At 42.7% G+C, this 15,677-nt stretch overlaps 1 protein-coding gene across 2 annotated transcripts in view; it reads left to right on the forward strand.

Annotated features, from left to right (window-relative positions):
• Positions 1-7,796: 7,796 nt before the first annotated feature.
• LOC307202498 (uncharacterized protein) overlaps positions 7,797-15,677 on the forward strand; it is a 61,512-nt gene continuing 53,631 nt past the window's right edge. For both annotated transcript variants that reach the window (XM_079952466.1, XM_079952467.1), the window contains exons 1-7: positions 7,797-7,838; positions 9,996-10,090; positions 11,348-11,415; positions 11,758-11,776; positions 13,226-13,253; positions 14,461-14,536; positions 14,959-15,111. In XM_079952466.1, coding sequence (XP_079808592.1) covers positions 10,033-10,090; positions 11,348-11,415; positions 11,758-11,776; positions 13,226-13,253; positions 14,461-14,536; positions 14,959-15,111 — 402 coding nt within the window. In that variant the 5' untranslated portion in view covers positions 7,797-7,838; positions 9,996-10,032. The remainder of the gene's footprint in view (positions 7,839-9,995; positions 10,091-11,347; positions 11,416-11,757; positions 11,777-13,225; positions 13,254-14,460; positions 14,537-14,958; positions 15,112-15,677) is intronic.

Here is a 15,677-nt window from a genome sequence, read left to right on the forward strand (position 1 = left end):
TCATATCACCCCTTAACCTCCTCTTCTCCAGGCTAAACATGCCCAGCTCCCTTATTTAGATTTAGATGGCAGTTTGAATGTTTTCAATGAGAGAGCTCCAGTTTCCTTCCCCCACTGCTGATTTTCTTAGCCACTTCCTCTTGCAACCTCCCTTGCTTTAGCTTCCCCCATCCTCACATGCATGCTCTCACTATTTCCCTATTCAGTGCCCAATTTCCTTCCTCAGTAGCTAAAACATGACAGTTGTTTTTCCCAGAGGAAAGCCTCTCTGGGAGGAAGATTTGGACTGAGAAGTGGCACCTGGGAGGCAGGGGATGTTGTGTTTGGCCCTGTCCCTGCCTCCTACTTCACCACCCCCAAATCCTTTCCTGAAGCTGTTCTCCAAGGAGGGACAAGGTGTAGAACACACACCTTGCAGGTGGGACATGCTAGTTTCAGTTCTTAGCATCCTCAGTTCCAGTGGATGAGGTGAGAGACTTCTTTACCTGAGACCCTGCAGGGTCTTTGCTTCTAAACAGAGGAGTAAACATTGACCAAGGTGGATAAAGAATTTGACATGGTATAAAGGTGGTTTTGATATTCTAAGCATACACATGTTTTTATTACTTGCCCTTCAGTAGACATTGTAGTTGGGCAGCGGCTCTCACTTGACCGCCATTCAGCAGAGATGTAACAGTCCAGGGACACATGGGGGTGAAAACCCATTACTATTTTTTCAGCAGGTTTCCAACAAGGATTGCAGTCTCCAGCATCTTAGAGCTGTCGTATCAGCATGAAAGGGGAGTGTTTTAGCCATTGAGAGGAAGTCCTTTCTGTCAGTTTGCATTTCTTAGCCCAGAAAGTATCGATCTGATGTGTAGAGATCTTTCCTATTCTACTTAAATCAAGAGGGTTCTGGAAGCTTCTCTGTGTGAAAGAAACAAGCAGAAGGTTCATGATGTTTGGGTTATTCCTTCAGAGAAGCTGAATACAGCTAGTTTAAACTGGTTCTGTTATCTCTTTCTGTCAAGATCATGCTGATTACAATAGTGAGGTCAGAAGGAGCCTGAGTTTCATTCTTTCTGTCTCTTTTTCCTTTTGGTCGTATTATAAGTTATTGTAAGTTTAAGTTAAGTCTGCTGCAACTGGATTTCTTATGGACAGTGCCAATCCTGAATGTAAAAATGTGATGACAATGATGTATAGATGGTATATAACACCAACTAAGTTATCTAAAATGTAAAAATGTAAAAATAAGGAATGCTGGAAATGAAAAGTCAAGGAAGGCAACTTTTTCCATATGTGGTGGACTTGTAATAAAGTCAAAATTTTGGGGGATATGATATATAATGAACTGAAGAAAATGTTAAAGGTTACATTTGTTAGGAAACCAAAAGCATTTTTATTAGGAATAATAGGTGAGGAAATACCCAAGAAAGACCAAAAACTGTTTAGGTATGCAACTGTTGCAGCAAGAGTTTTACTAGTACAGAGATGGAAACAACAAGACTTACCAACAATTCAGGACTGGCAGACAAAGATGGTGGAATATGCTGAGTTGGCGAAATTGACTGGGAAAATCTGAACCCTGCGGGACCAAACGTTTCATAAAGACTAGAATAAGTTTATAGAGTATTTGAAAGATAATTGTAAACATTTAACAACACTGACAGGACTGATTTAAAGCTTGATAGTTTATAGAAAGCACCAATTTACAATTAACATAATTTTGTGATTACTAGAATTGAATAGAGTAAAGAGGGGAAAGATGAAATGCAATTTAAAAAGATATAGTTTAAGGTAATCATGGGCTGGGAGGGAGGGGAGTTGAGTGCTCGCGAGAGCGGAATATAATGTGAAAAATTTGAATATGTTATATTTATATAAAATGGAAACTTAATAAAAATGATTTAAAAAATAAATAAATTCTGAATGTATTGGATTTGTGACCATTATGCTCATTTGCCTTCAGTAGCAGTAAAGCTCTGGTGGATGAAATATTAATTGTCTTTGTTCTATTTTGGGGGTGAATCCTGCAATGTGTTTAAGTTGTTACTCTGCTAACTATACATTGGAATCTACCTTGGATCAATATTGCGTAGAATTTCAATGGCACTCTCACCTTTTGGACTGGTTGGATTGATTATATTTCTATATCGTTTTTCATTCAAATGACTCCCAAAGCGGCTTACAAACAATAAATAAAAATAACAAAAGACCATCACAAATACAGCATAAATCATATAGGATAATTAGCAAATCGTTGGCGAAAGAGTTACAATCTATAAAACAAAGCAACAACAAAAACCCCCACAAAACTAAATATAACAATTAAAGCAAAAGTCATGTTATATGATTAACAAATTGGAGCCAACTACAGCTATGGTTTTCCCAGTAGTGATGTATGGAAGTGAGAGTTGGACCATAAAGAAGGCTGGTCGCCAAAGAATTGATGCTTTTGAATTATGGTGCTGGAGGAGACTCTTGAGAGTCCCATGGACTGCAAGAAGATCAAACCTCTCCATTCTGAAGGAAATCAGCCCTGAGTGCTCACTGGAAGGACAGATCATGAAGCTGAGGCTCCAATACTTTGGCCAACTCATGAGAAGAGAAGACTCCCTGGAAAAGACCCTGATGTTGGGAAAGATGGAGGGCACAAGGAGAAAGGGACGACAGAGGATGAGATGGTTGGACAGTGTTCTCGAAGCTACTAATATGAGTTTGACCAAACTGTGGGAGGCAGTGGAAGACAGGAGTGCCTGGCCTGCGCTGGTTGGGGTCACGAAGAGTCGGACATGACTGAACGACTAAACAACAACAACAGAGTAGAAGGAAGTGCACCAACCAATCCAATCAGTCCAAATTAGTTCCTAGGATCACTCTGGAGAAGGCACACAGGAAAAGTACCAAGGAGGAGTCACTCTGTATGCTCCAAAGCTGAACATTTCGGAAGACTGAACTGACAACACAAGGGGTTCTGGTTTCAAGAGAACAGTGTACACTGGAACTTTAAGGAAATCTTGCCCCCATCCTTGGCAGAAATCAATCTGAACAACACCAGGCTTGGAATGCACAGTCTTAGGCTATAAAAAGCTCTTTCCTAGTTTGAATCGACTGCTTAGTTCTTCAGTACACAGTGCCAGTTTGACGAATGACTGTCAAGAAAATTGCACCATTTGGCCCTCCCTGCACTTCCCCTCACATCACCGCCAGAGCAGTCCCCCTTGATATCTTGTGAATGGCTCAGGAGGACAGATTAGGGCTTGCATGGTACGCTGGCACTGTCCAAACAGGAAGGGTGGCTGTTTGTGTAAAAAGTTGTTTACTCTGCTCAGTGGGGCCTTGCTCTAAGCATGTATGGGATTTACTTCTGCCCATTGTTGAATGACAGCTCCTGTGTTTGAAATCAGAAGGAAATGCAAGGCAATGTGGGGCAGCTGGTTTCGGAAAACAGTAAACACAATGCAGCTGAGAACATGAGAAGAGCCCTGCTGGTCTTGAAACTGCTAATGATGGCACCAGGCATGTTTCACTGGACAAATTCATGAGGGAGAAGGCTAGCACTGACTATAAATCATGATGGCTGAAAACCACAGGCAGTGGCGGACCTTGGAGTCTCAAATTTCAGAGGTGCCCCGTTGTCAGGCTTCAAGGAATCCTATCCTTCCCATGGTGGCAGCCAAGAAGCAGAGAAACATAAAGGAGTTCTTACCAAGTAATTTATTCAATATTCACAGAGAGAGAGAAAGGAAGGTGTCTCCCGAAGACAATGGCATTGCTCCAAGTAAAGTCCTACCCCCTATGTCTCTCCTATTCTACGTCATCCCTGCGTTGGCTGATCTGTGCTTTCTGTCTCTGGGCTTTCTGTTCAACTACCCTCAAGGCATGCCTGGTTCTGGGAGGGGGGGGGGTCAGAAATGCTTTCAAGAGACACTGAGTCTGTCAGTTGTTTCTCCCCTGGTGCTTTCTCTTCCTGCTGCTTCCCCAATATTTCCCAGCTACTCCCCTCTGAACTATGACCTTCTGCAGACCATTGTTCTCCTGTTCTTGGGAAGGTTCTTGAGAAGGTGGGGCGGCCCCCACCATTCCTCCTCAGTTCAGCCCCTGACACCCATGCAACACCAAAATCTGGCAACTCCTGTTTCTCGTCTTCCATTCTATATCATAGTTGTGTTGCCTTCTGCATCGCACCCCACGCCCAGTGCAACCGAACCTGTCACGCTCCCCAAAATCTGCCTAAGGAGGGGAGAGTGTTCTTGTGTTCACATCCTGCATGTGGGTTTCCCATCAGGGCAGCTGGCTGGCCACTGTGAGAAGACGATGCCGGACTCTATGGGACATTGGCCTGATCCAGCAGGCCTTATGCTCTCAACTCATAAGGAAAACCAGCCAATTCAGAATGTTGAACAGTCAGAGACATAGAACCACTTCTTGACATGTTGCCAGGTTCGAAAACTCTCTGACCTGAGCACGCACATAGAGATTCAACAGAAGATTACCAGCTCAATAGTATCTTCTGAGTTTCTGATTGCCTCCCTAGGTCAACTGGTCTCTCTTTCTCCCCCACTTTAAATCTTGATTGTCTACAATTTGAGCAGCACATCAAGAATGCTGATCTGGTTACGCAGCCTTAAAATATGCAATGATTTCTGCCCTTCACTTGACGAAGGACAGGTTGTATAAGAATGAAGGGAGAGGATTAATCAAACCTCAAGGGAACGTGAGATGTGTAAAGGCCAACGGGGAAGCAGCGCCAATTTTTTTCCTTTCTTTTTTTTTTTTTTTAAAAAAAACTACTGGCTGTTAGCAGGTTGGATTCTGAAAGTGTTAGGCAGATTTGAGAAAACTCTCAAGGTTTTGATGATTAAGAGGCATAGAAAGTGTATTAAATAAGTAACACAAGGGCAACAGATTCTTGGCTGTTGTTTCTGGCATGATGTGGGTTAATGGTCCTAATTAACCATGGGTTATAGAATCATTATACATATTATACAGTTGGAAGCAACCTCAGAGGTCATCTAGTTTGACCCCCACCCTGCTCAAGGCAGGATTATTATTATTATTTATTGAATTTATATACAGGGTCTAAAGTGCAGGATGCAGCGGCAGCAACCAGGACAGATGAATGCCCAGCCTCCGTCGAAATATCTCCATCCTACCTACAGGACCGCCTCTCCTGGTATGTCCCACGGAGGACCTTACGGTCTTTAAAAAAAAACAACACCTTGGAGGTCCTGGGCCACAGAGAGGCTAGGCTGGCCTCAACCAGAGCCAGCCAGGGCTTTTTTGGCTGTGGCTCCAATCTGGTGGAACTCTCTGTCACAAGAGACTAGGGCTCTGCGGGACTTGACATCTTTCCGCAGAGCCAGCAAGCCAGAGCTGTTCCACCAGGCCTTTGGCCAAGGCACAGCCTGACCCCCTCCTTCAGTAATCCTCATAGAACTCTATCCCAATGGTTGCCATTAATTTGATTTTATAATGAATTGATTTTAGAATGCTGTATTATTTTACTGTTGTTGGCCGCTCTGAGCCCAGCTTCGGCTGGGGAGGGCGGGATATAAATAAAATATTATTATTATTATTATTATTATTATTATTATTATTATTATTATCGAAGCAGATCCCACTGCCTCTCAAGGAAATCTGTCCAACAGCTTTTATCATTAGGAAAGTTAGGTTCAGTGGCTTGTTAGGAGCTGTACTTGCACATGCAACAGGGATGTGGAGAACAGTTTTGTAGCTTAATGGGAGGAAATACTGCAGATGTCAATTCCTGAATATATTTGGCATACCGTATTTACTTTACAAATGGGTTTGTGCTATCTCCCTGGATAAGCATTTTAAAGCAATATTTTTTAAAAAATGGTACCCAACCCCTGATCTATTTAATCCAATTTTTAAGAACAGATTGATATATGTTGAAGATGTTCACATCCCATTGCTCGTTTTCTCCATGTTTGGTGGAATCGTCATGGGTAAAGTTTAATAGTTGGGTATGCAATAGATAATAATTGCTATAGGCTATTTTGCTATGCCTGTTGTCTTTGCCGACAAAGGTCCGTATAGTTAAAGCTATGGTTTTCCCAGTAGTGATGTATGGAAGTGAGAGCTGGACCATAAAGAAGGCTGATCGCCAAAGAATTGATGCTTTTGAATTATGGTGCAGGAGGAGACTCTTGAGAGTCCCATGGACTGCAAGAAGATCAAACCTCTCCATTCTTAAGGAAATCAGCCCTGAGTGCTCACTAGAAGGACAGATCGTGAAGCTGAGGCTCCAATACTTTGGCCAACTCATGAGAAGAGAAGACTCCCTGGAAAAGACCCTGATGTTGGGAAAGATGGAGGGCACAAGGAGAAGGGGATGACAGAGGACGAGATGGTTGGACAGTGTTCTCGAAGCTACGAACATGAGTTTGACCAAGCTGCGGGAGGCAGTGGAAGACAGGAGTGCCTGGCGTGCTCTGGTCCATGGGGTCACAAAGAGTCGGACACGACTAAACGACTAAACAACAACAACAACAACATTTTGCTGTAATTTAGGTTGTTATTTAGATGTGTGTTTGCATCCATCTTTGATATATTTGGTTATATCCTATGACAGTAGAACTAGCATGGGATTGATTCATGAATTGTTCCACTGATTGTCATGTAAACACCTTTTGTGAACATCCACAGTGAAAAGCAGTCTCTAAATAGTGGAAGTGCATTTATTTATTTAGCAAAATTGTTACCACTTGTCTGTCCATTTGTTCTCTTTATGTTCAGATGCCTTTTGAGATTTCATTGCCAAACTTGTCATGAAGGTTCCTGAGGTGGGGTGGCAGACTCCATTACCATTTGGACACTAGACGCCATTTTGAATCAAGATGATGGACTGAAATGTCATTTTGGCACTCCTGTGCCCATTTTTTGACATTGCTTTGGCCACCTCTTGAGATATCATCACCAAACTCATCATGAGGGTTCCTTGGAGGGGATTAGGGGCTCTACATTGATGCTTGAGTGCCAGACACCATTTTGAATCAAGATGGTGGACCAAAACATTACTTTGGATTGAGTTCACCCAATTCTTGGTGTGAGTGGTTCACAAATTGCACTATCCATTTTAAAAACCACAATAATAAAAATACCCAGGCAGCCCCGGGAACTCCCAGCTAGTTAGCAATAAAACAAAGCAGATACTTGAAAACGTTCTAAAACAAATTACAATCAATACCAAGCTAGAGACAGATGAAAACATGTGTAACTTCTACACATCTGGATAGGTTTGTCTAAACAGAAATGTTTTAAACAGGAGCTGGAAACAGTACAGTGAAGGCACCCGCCTGATGTCAATAGCCAGGGAGTTCCGAAGATCAGTTCCTTACAACTGCGGAACAAACATTATGCAGCACCTGTAAGAGTGCCAATTCTGCAGCTTGAAGCGGTCGAGTGAACATGCACAGTGTAAGGTGAGCCCAGAAGTAGACTAAACCAAGCAAACAAACAAGTAAAGAATGTTGGCTGCTTCTGAAAGAAAAACCTAGGCACCCAAGGGCGAACCATGTGACGAGCGGCACATGGCAACTGGTCCCCAGCCACTCCACTGGCTCCCACCAAGGTGGATTTCCTCTGCTATGGCGAGCCCAGCCTTCTGCAGGGGAGTGCAATGTGCCCCAAAGGCCAGGGTGCCCCAGGAGGAAGGGTGGGGCCCTTTTCTTTTGTTCTTTGCAGCTGCATCAAAGCAGCCACCTGTACGGCTTGACTGCATTCCATCCTAGTGGCTTGAGACCTGGGTATAAAAGGAGATGTCACGGGAGACTGTGACACTTACACTGGTCCACCTGCCAGCCTCCGGAACACATGACGGCGTTTTGACGGTAAGGTGGGTTTTGGAGGGGCAGGGGAAGAGAAGGTGGATGGGGGTAACTTGTATGCACTAGCTGCGATTCATGCATTACAGGTGGTTGGACCCCTTGGGTCCTTTCTAACTTTACAGTTCTATGTTTCTGTGCCTTAATTTTGGGGGCAGTAGGAACAGCTGGATTCTGTCCTAAAACAGTAGAAATTAGAAATTCATTGGGAAGACCATTTGCCCACTCAATATTGAGCTATAGGCCGCTTTGCTGCTACCAACACTTGGAATATTAATTCTGGGTTTTGATATTTAAAATATCCCCAAAATTATTAATCTAGATCAGCAGTCCTTAATCTGGGGCCCTCCATATGTTTTGGACTACAACTCCCAATACAATGACAGCCAGTTTAGCCATACAATTCTGGGGCTGATGGGAGATGTAGTACAAACCTGTGACCTTCAGGTATAGGGTGGTATATAAATAATAATAATAATAATAATAATAATAATAATAATAATACCTGCCATGCCAGCTGTTTCTATTTTTTATATTTTCTATTTACAATCAAGCCCATTCTATATTATAAATGGTTAGGTTAAAATTTCTTAAGCCTCATTCCCTTTTCCTCTTATATGACGGGTTGATGATCTGTGGTTTGGACATGTAAAGTAATGTGTTGAGCAGCTGAGCCAATTGCCAGCCCTCTATACTTCCATGAACTTTCCTGGCAGTGAAATTTTAGCTGCAGATTTTATTCAGTTTTTTTAAAATGGTGCTTTGTGGCCTAATTTTTTAATTCTAAAAAACTACACACAATTAAATGGATAAAAACACTTTTTCTAAATAAATAAATAAATAAATAAATAAATAAATAAATAAATACCCAACTGTTTTCAATATGTATCCCTTCTATCCCTGTGTTTACATTTCTCTCCACTTTTAAATATTGAAATCATTGTGAAACTGGTGTTAAAATTGAGGGGCAGGCCAGTGTTTTAGCACTCCCTTAAAAAATGATTAAAAATGGATCAAATTGGTTTGAAAATGGTGTGCTCAGGTGAGCTGTCCCTTCCCCATCTGCTCTGAGAGCCCGTGTGGTGGTTAGAGTGACCTATTAGGACTTGGGAGACCAGGGTTCAAATCCTCATTCAGCCATGAAGCCTGCTGCCTCTCACCCTAACCTACCTCACAGGGGGTTATTGTGAGGATAAAACGGGTGGGGGGGGAGAACCATGTATACCACCTTGAGCTCCTTGGAGGAAAAGGTGGAATATCAATGCAATCAATCAGTCAATCAATATTAAATTGCTATGTCATGCAATTTTCTCTGGAGGTTTTTAAGCAGAGGTTGGATAGCCACCTGTCATGAATGATCTAGTTGAGATTCCTGCATTGCAGGAGGTTGAACTAGGTGACCCCAGGGTCCCTTCCGAGTCTACAATTCCATGATTCTATGCCTCCTAGTGTTATTGGAACATAACCAGATGAATGCACACAAAAAGTGTGATACTTCTCAAACTGTTGAAAGTTGTTTGCGAATCTGACTGTAGCTTAGAGCAGAAGAGCAACTATGAAGCCCAGAAGACACTCCTCTGGAAGATCTAATGATTTGTTCCTTCATAACCCTTGTGACAAATCACTTCTGGAATTATGCAGAGTTTCAAAAGGATGCACATGGGTGCTTCAGGAGAGCGAGGAAGGTTGTCCTCGGAGGGAGGGCCTGAACTGGGTGATCCATGGGATTTGCTCCCACTACACAAGATGTAGTCATGGCCACCAAGTCGGTTTGCGTTAAAAAGGATTAGATAAGGCCAGTGCTTTTTTTCTGGGGGTACGCATACCCCTAAACATTTTGTGAATCTTTGTACCATTGACTGTATTTATTTCCCCCGATTTGAACTATAAAATGGTGATTTTCTTGAGTCAAAATGAGAGAACTCCTAAACGTTTTTAAAGAAACAAAGCACTGGTTAAGGCTATCAGTGGTTACTAGCCACAATGGCTGTGTTCTGTTTCCACTGTCGGAAGCACAACTCAGGAGAGTCTGTTGCGTTCAGGTCCTGTCTTTCAGGCTTCCCAGAGGCATCTCGTTGGCCACTGGGGGAACAGGAGACTGGACTGATCCAACAAGCCAGGCCCTTCCTATGTTCTTATGAGGTCATATTTTATGCTTTATAGCACTGCAAGGAAGGCCTGTTTGGAAAACTGAGTTGCCATGAAGGAAAAAGAAGGCCCGCCCATTTACGCGATCTTTACTTTGCTACTCATTTCAGGTAGGTTTTCCAGTTCTTTTCCCAATAATTAACATAATCAAATGCATCCAAGTAAATATTTACACAGTGAGCAAAACAGGCATTTTTCTGGGGCTAGAAGGTGAATCAGCTTTACAGGGATAAGTCATCACATTCTTTGAGAGCTAAAGCAGTGACTCATGGCTTTTCTATGCAACTGATTAATTGCCCAGCTTGTAATGTCCAGCTGATTAATCAGTTCAGTCAAACATTTTTAGCTGTTTAGAAAGTCCCTCCTAACAGAGGCAGCTGGTTCTGAAAAAGTGCCTCAAATTACTTTTAGTGGAAGTAGTTAACCAAAAATGACTGTTGTGGCAAGCACCATATTGGAAGGAGTCTTCTATAAATTGGGGAATGGGGAACATTTTCTGAAAGAGAGTTCTGCTGTAACACTTACTTGAATAAGCTAAAATCAAAGCAGCTGTGCTTCTACTTCAGAGTGTTTTTTGTTTGTTTGTTTTCGCTTCTGTGCAAATTTATGCAGAATAGATTAATTGACTAAAATCAGTCTTCCCTGACCTGGTGGCCTTCTGGCGGTTTGGCCATGCCATGACTAACTCAGCTCCATTCATTTCAGTGGGTCTACTCTAAGTTAAACTTGGTTAGATACAACTCCATGTGATGAATCCACTAATATTTAATGAGGTGACAGCCTTAGATTGCAATTCCGTACACATGTATTTGAGAGTAACCACCAACAAACACAATAGGAGCTATGTCTGTGTAAAGAGACATAGGACTGCACTGTTCAGCTGCAACCCTATATTCACTCACTTGGGAACAAGGCCCAGTGAATGTATTTCTCAGTAGACATGAGCAGACTTGTGCTGTTAGCTAAATTTGTTGCAGTAACAGCAGACCATCCTGGAGATTCTCTTAACTTGTGAGTAAGAAACATTTCTCTCTCTTTCTCATAGCATTAAAATTCAGAGGGGCTAATGGTTCTGGACTAACAAAAGAAAGGACTGCTATGTCACACCACTAATCTGTGGGGCTCCCTGCCACAAGATGTGATGATGGCCTCTAACTCAGACTGCTTTGATTCAGTGGCAGCCAATGTGATGTCCTATAGATGTTGTGAACTACTACCCCTGTTATCCTTGACCGCAAGTCACAATGGGAATTGTAGTCATAACATCTGGAGGGCGCCATGTTGGCCAAGCCTGCTTTAATCCTTAAGCAAACTCTTGGAAGACTAATCCTTTCATGTGTTCTAACTATTTCAAATTGCATTTCAAGGGGGCTGGACGGAAGGCAGCTGGCATGGTTATCGCTCTCGCCGATCCTATCCTATCACTTTGAATCCAGTAAGTATGGGGAGGGGGGTGAACAGTGGCAACATGATCCATTTGCTGTTGGAGTTAATTTGCCAGTTTAGTGTCTGTCCTGAAAGTAGCACCATTTATTCAGAAGAAGATCTTGCCAGTTGCATCACAGGTGAACAATGACCAAACAATTCAAATCAATGTTTATATGAACACTCTGATGCAACATCCCCCCTCCCCCCCCCCGTGTGGGAGATTTTCTTTCCATCATTGTCATTTTGACCCATTCACAGCACTAGTTTTTTAGAATAGATCCAGCTCTAAATATGAGCAATATGCAATCCTGATTTTCTGACCACTTGTCTTTTTCTTTTTTTTAATCAGTGTCCGGCCTACCCAATCTGTAAGTAAGATCAGTTTTACTTTTATCTTATTGGCACAAGAATGAGGGTCAGGGGATTATGGCAGACTGGTAGTGGGTGGGAAGGAGATAATTATCCAGACCCATAACCAATATCACACACAAGTTAACCTGAACTCAAAGCACTGTTTCGGACTAAGGCATTAATGTAATGACCTATTTATGTGAAAGGCAGTTCCAGCATCCCGGTTCTTTGTCACAGGGCTCGTCCACCCTTCCGCTTGTCTCATGCCTAGAAAGCATGGGTTTGAGTGATTTTCTCCTTGCCCCACTTCTTTCCAGTGGAAATGATCTACAGATGTAGGACAATGAGGTGGTAAAACCATAGAATTGTAGATGTGGAAGGAACCCAAAGGGTCATCTCATCCAACTCCTGCAGTGTAGGAATCATAGCTAACCCTGAAGTGGCAGTGTGGATTGCACCACTTCAGGTTACATAATGCTCCTTTGAATGCTTTTAAAGAAAAACTTTCCTCCAAATAGAAGCCTAACACATTGGGAAGAAATTCCGAGCATTGCTCCTTGCAAGTGCAAACTTTCTATCTCGAGGGTCCCCCCCCCCTTAAAATGCAAGAGAATATTCAAAAATGGCATCTCCCACCTGCACTCTAAAACAGTACAGTCCATTCTGCTAGCTGAGAACTCTACCAGCTCATCTGGCTAACAGGCATTGAAACCTGATGCCTGAAAGTTAATGGAACATTCCCCAAATTTCAACTATGCTTGTTCAGAGTATGCTAAATTGTACCCCACAAGAAGACAGTCAATCTTCACTTTTGCTTGTCCTGCCACTTTCCCCCAGGGAAAACCTCCTCTTTACTACTGAATGGGAGCAAATGTCAATTGAGTTTTGGTAAAGAGTGGGTTTTCCTGGGGAAAGTGGTTGGGCAAATGGAAAACCACTTGGGCACATGCCCAGAAAGTTTGGGAGAAGCAGAAGATCTCTCGGACCTGTACTTTCTAGGCATGGGACGAGCAAAGTGTAGAGGAGCCATAAGTGAGGCTCCTCTACACTGCCCTGTGAATGGGGCTGCTGTCCAGGGTGCTGAAAGAGCAGTGGCTTGAGATGTCTCCTAACTGAAGCAAGGAGAGTTGATTCACCAGAGCCGTAATTCAACCCAGACTTATTTGTGTTGCATCGATTGACTGAAGCATGTATAGCTGTGCACTGGGTTCTGACTCCCCTGTTCCATTGGATCCAGCAGCCTCATAAGATTTATTTATGTTTATAGATATACCACTTAATCAATCAATACATACATACATACATACATACATACATACATACTATGTTTTATTGCTTCTGGTTACAAGCCAGGCTTCAAAGGTGGCAGGCAATGAAATGACCAGAATATAGATAAAAGCAACTGTTTTTAAAAACAAATATAGGAACACTGTGATTATTTACTTTTTGTCTGTTTGTTTTCACAGCATCAACCTACTGCTCCTCCATCAGCAGGTACAGGTGAATGGGGTAGAATTCTAAGTGCTGGTGGTATAGCTAAGGTGGACCTTGGGCCAAAGTTTAGGGCCCCATAACTCAGGGGCTTCCCAAATGAGGGCCCAGAGAGCACCACTTGAGGAGTTAGCAGCAAAGTGACTCCATGTTGAAGATAGCCTCCTGGAACAGGCCAGGGGCCCATCTAGTCAAGCACCCTGTTCTCACAGTGACCAACCAGATGCCTGTGGGAAATTCACATGAGGGACCCCAGCAAAAAAGCTCTCCCCTCCCCTCCTGTACTGTCCAGCAACTGCTATTCAGAAGCATTGCTGCCACCAACTTTGAAGGCAGAGCATAGCCATCATGGCTAGTAGCCATCAATAGTCTTCTCCTTCATGAATCTGTTCAGTCCCCTTTTAAAGCCACCCAAGTTGGGAGCACATTCCATAGTTTAACTGTGTGAAGAAGTATTTTTTAAATCTGCCCTGAATCTTTCAACATTCAGCTACAGAGGGCCCTTATAAGGCCATTCATTCTAGGGTCTAATTTTTTCCTAACCTACGTATTTGTTACCAGGCCAAATTCAAGGTTATTGTGTTAATTCACAAAGCCCAAAGGACTTGGGCCCTAAGGATCATCTCATTACTACCTCAATCACTGAGCTCTTTTGATAGGACACTTTTGGTGGTTTCCCGTGTTCCTGAGTTTTTGTTAGCCTTTACTAGGGACCGAGCCTACCCTGTGGAACTCCCTGCCAGTAGAAACTAGACAGGAATAATACCTGCCTAATTTCAGACATCTGTTGAAAACTGTATTATTCAGGCAAGCCTTTGCAATATGATTTCCAACACCCCCCAGCTTTAATGATGCTTTTATCAGAGTGACTGTCAGTTTGTATGTGGTATAGATGTCTTGCTGTATTTACATGATGGGTGCAATTGATAACTATTGATAACTATTTAAATAAACAGGAAAGTATGTCTGAAATGAATAAGGAGCCCCACTCCATATGTTGTGCAGCTTTTAAAAAACAAAAAGCAGTAAGTTGGTAATACAATCAAATGTGAGTTTACTTGGAAGGAAGTGTCACTTTGTTCAATGGGGCTTACACCTATGTGAGAATTGCAGGCTGAATTATTTAATCATTTCAGTAGCCAAAAGTGAGATGAAACGTATTTGACTGGTTGGCAGAATTATCTATAATCTTGTGTGTTTCTTTATACAGGGCAGAGCTAAACGCCACGCTTGAAGAACCATGCCAATTTACACTGCCACAGTATGCTTGTGGCTCAGCAGATCAGGTATCTTTGCCAGCCTTTAAATATCCAAAAGAATGCAGTTTGGTATATAAGGTCTTGCAAGTTTGCTTATTCAACAGTTCAGATTCTGTAAAGTTTATCTTAATTGAATTGCCATGGAGCCAATGTCATGCCAGTGCTTTGCTTCAGCTTAGGAAGCTCAATTCTTGGGAAGCTTGCATTGAGTTATCAAATAATGTTATTTAGGAAACGAAATAAACCCGGAAATGAAAATTCCAGGCGTAGAAACAGAGGTGGGAGCAATTATTGTCAAGGGCAGAGAAGAGTTTAAGGGAAGGATTGGACCTATTAAAAGTCATGTAGCTGTGAAGATGAGTATTGGGGCTTGAAAGAGTACCTGGTTTTGCTACTGCTAGTGCAAATAATTCACAGAAAATGACACAAATACATCTTTTGCTCTACAGATCTCCAACCTGACGTCAAGTGAGCTGGCCTCCGTCCTCAAGTGCTCCATCACAGACTCTGAGGCCCGGTTGGACCAAGGGGCTTTCTTGATGCTCTTTGAAAATGTTGACAAAGACACGCTCCAGGAAGCCCTGAATGAGATAAATCTGCAGGTAATTAGTACTCTCACAGAAACCTTCTTTGGTTATGCAAAATGGTCCTAGTTTTTGTGTGCTGTTAGGACCTCTCTGGTGGACACTAGGATCTGCTGAAGACCAGTGTTGCATCTGGGCTTGGGTAGGTAGGTAAGGTGTGTAGGATAAGGGCTGCTCCTTTGGAACTAGAATTTCTGACCTGTTGTGCTTGCTTCCCTTCTGCTCAACCTGTATGTTTGCGAATGGATAGCTCTGTTTAGAAAGTGACACCCCAGAGACGTTTTGCAGGGAAGATTTTGCAGTGAGACCCGGAGACCTGTACAGAATCATAGGGCTGCAAAGGAACAGAGGGTCACAAAGCCAAATTGCCCTGCAGCTCAGACCAGGATCTCCTGTGCATTTGCAACTCTCTCATCCCCAGGATTTTAACTTGTGTAAACCTATTGCAAGCAGAGAGCTTAAAGCTGAGCAACTGAGAATTATAAAACTAATTTTGTGTGTGTGTGTGCATGTGCATGCAGTACGCATCATATATCAAGATATGCATTGATTGATGCTGCTGCCTGTGCTATTTTGAATGGTGA

The sequence above is a fragment of the Podarcis cretensis genome (genome assembly GCF_951804945.1).
Source record: "Podarcis cretensis genome assembly, chromosome: 14".
NCBI lineage: Eukaryota > Metazoa > Chordata > Lepidosauria > Squamata > Lacertidae > Podarcis > Podarcis cretensis.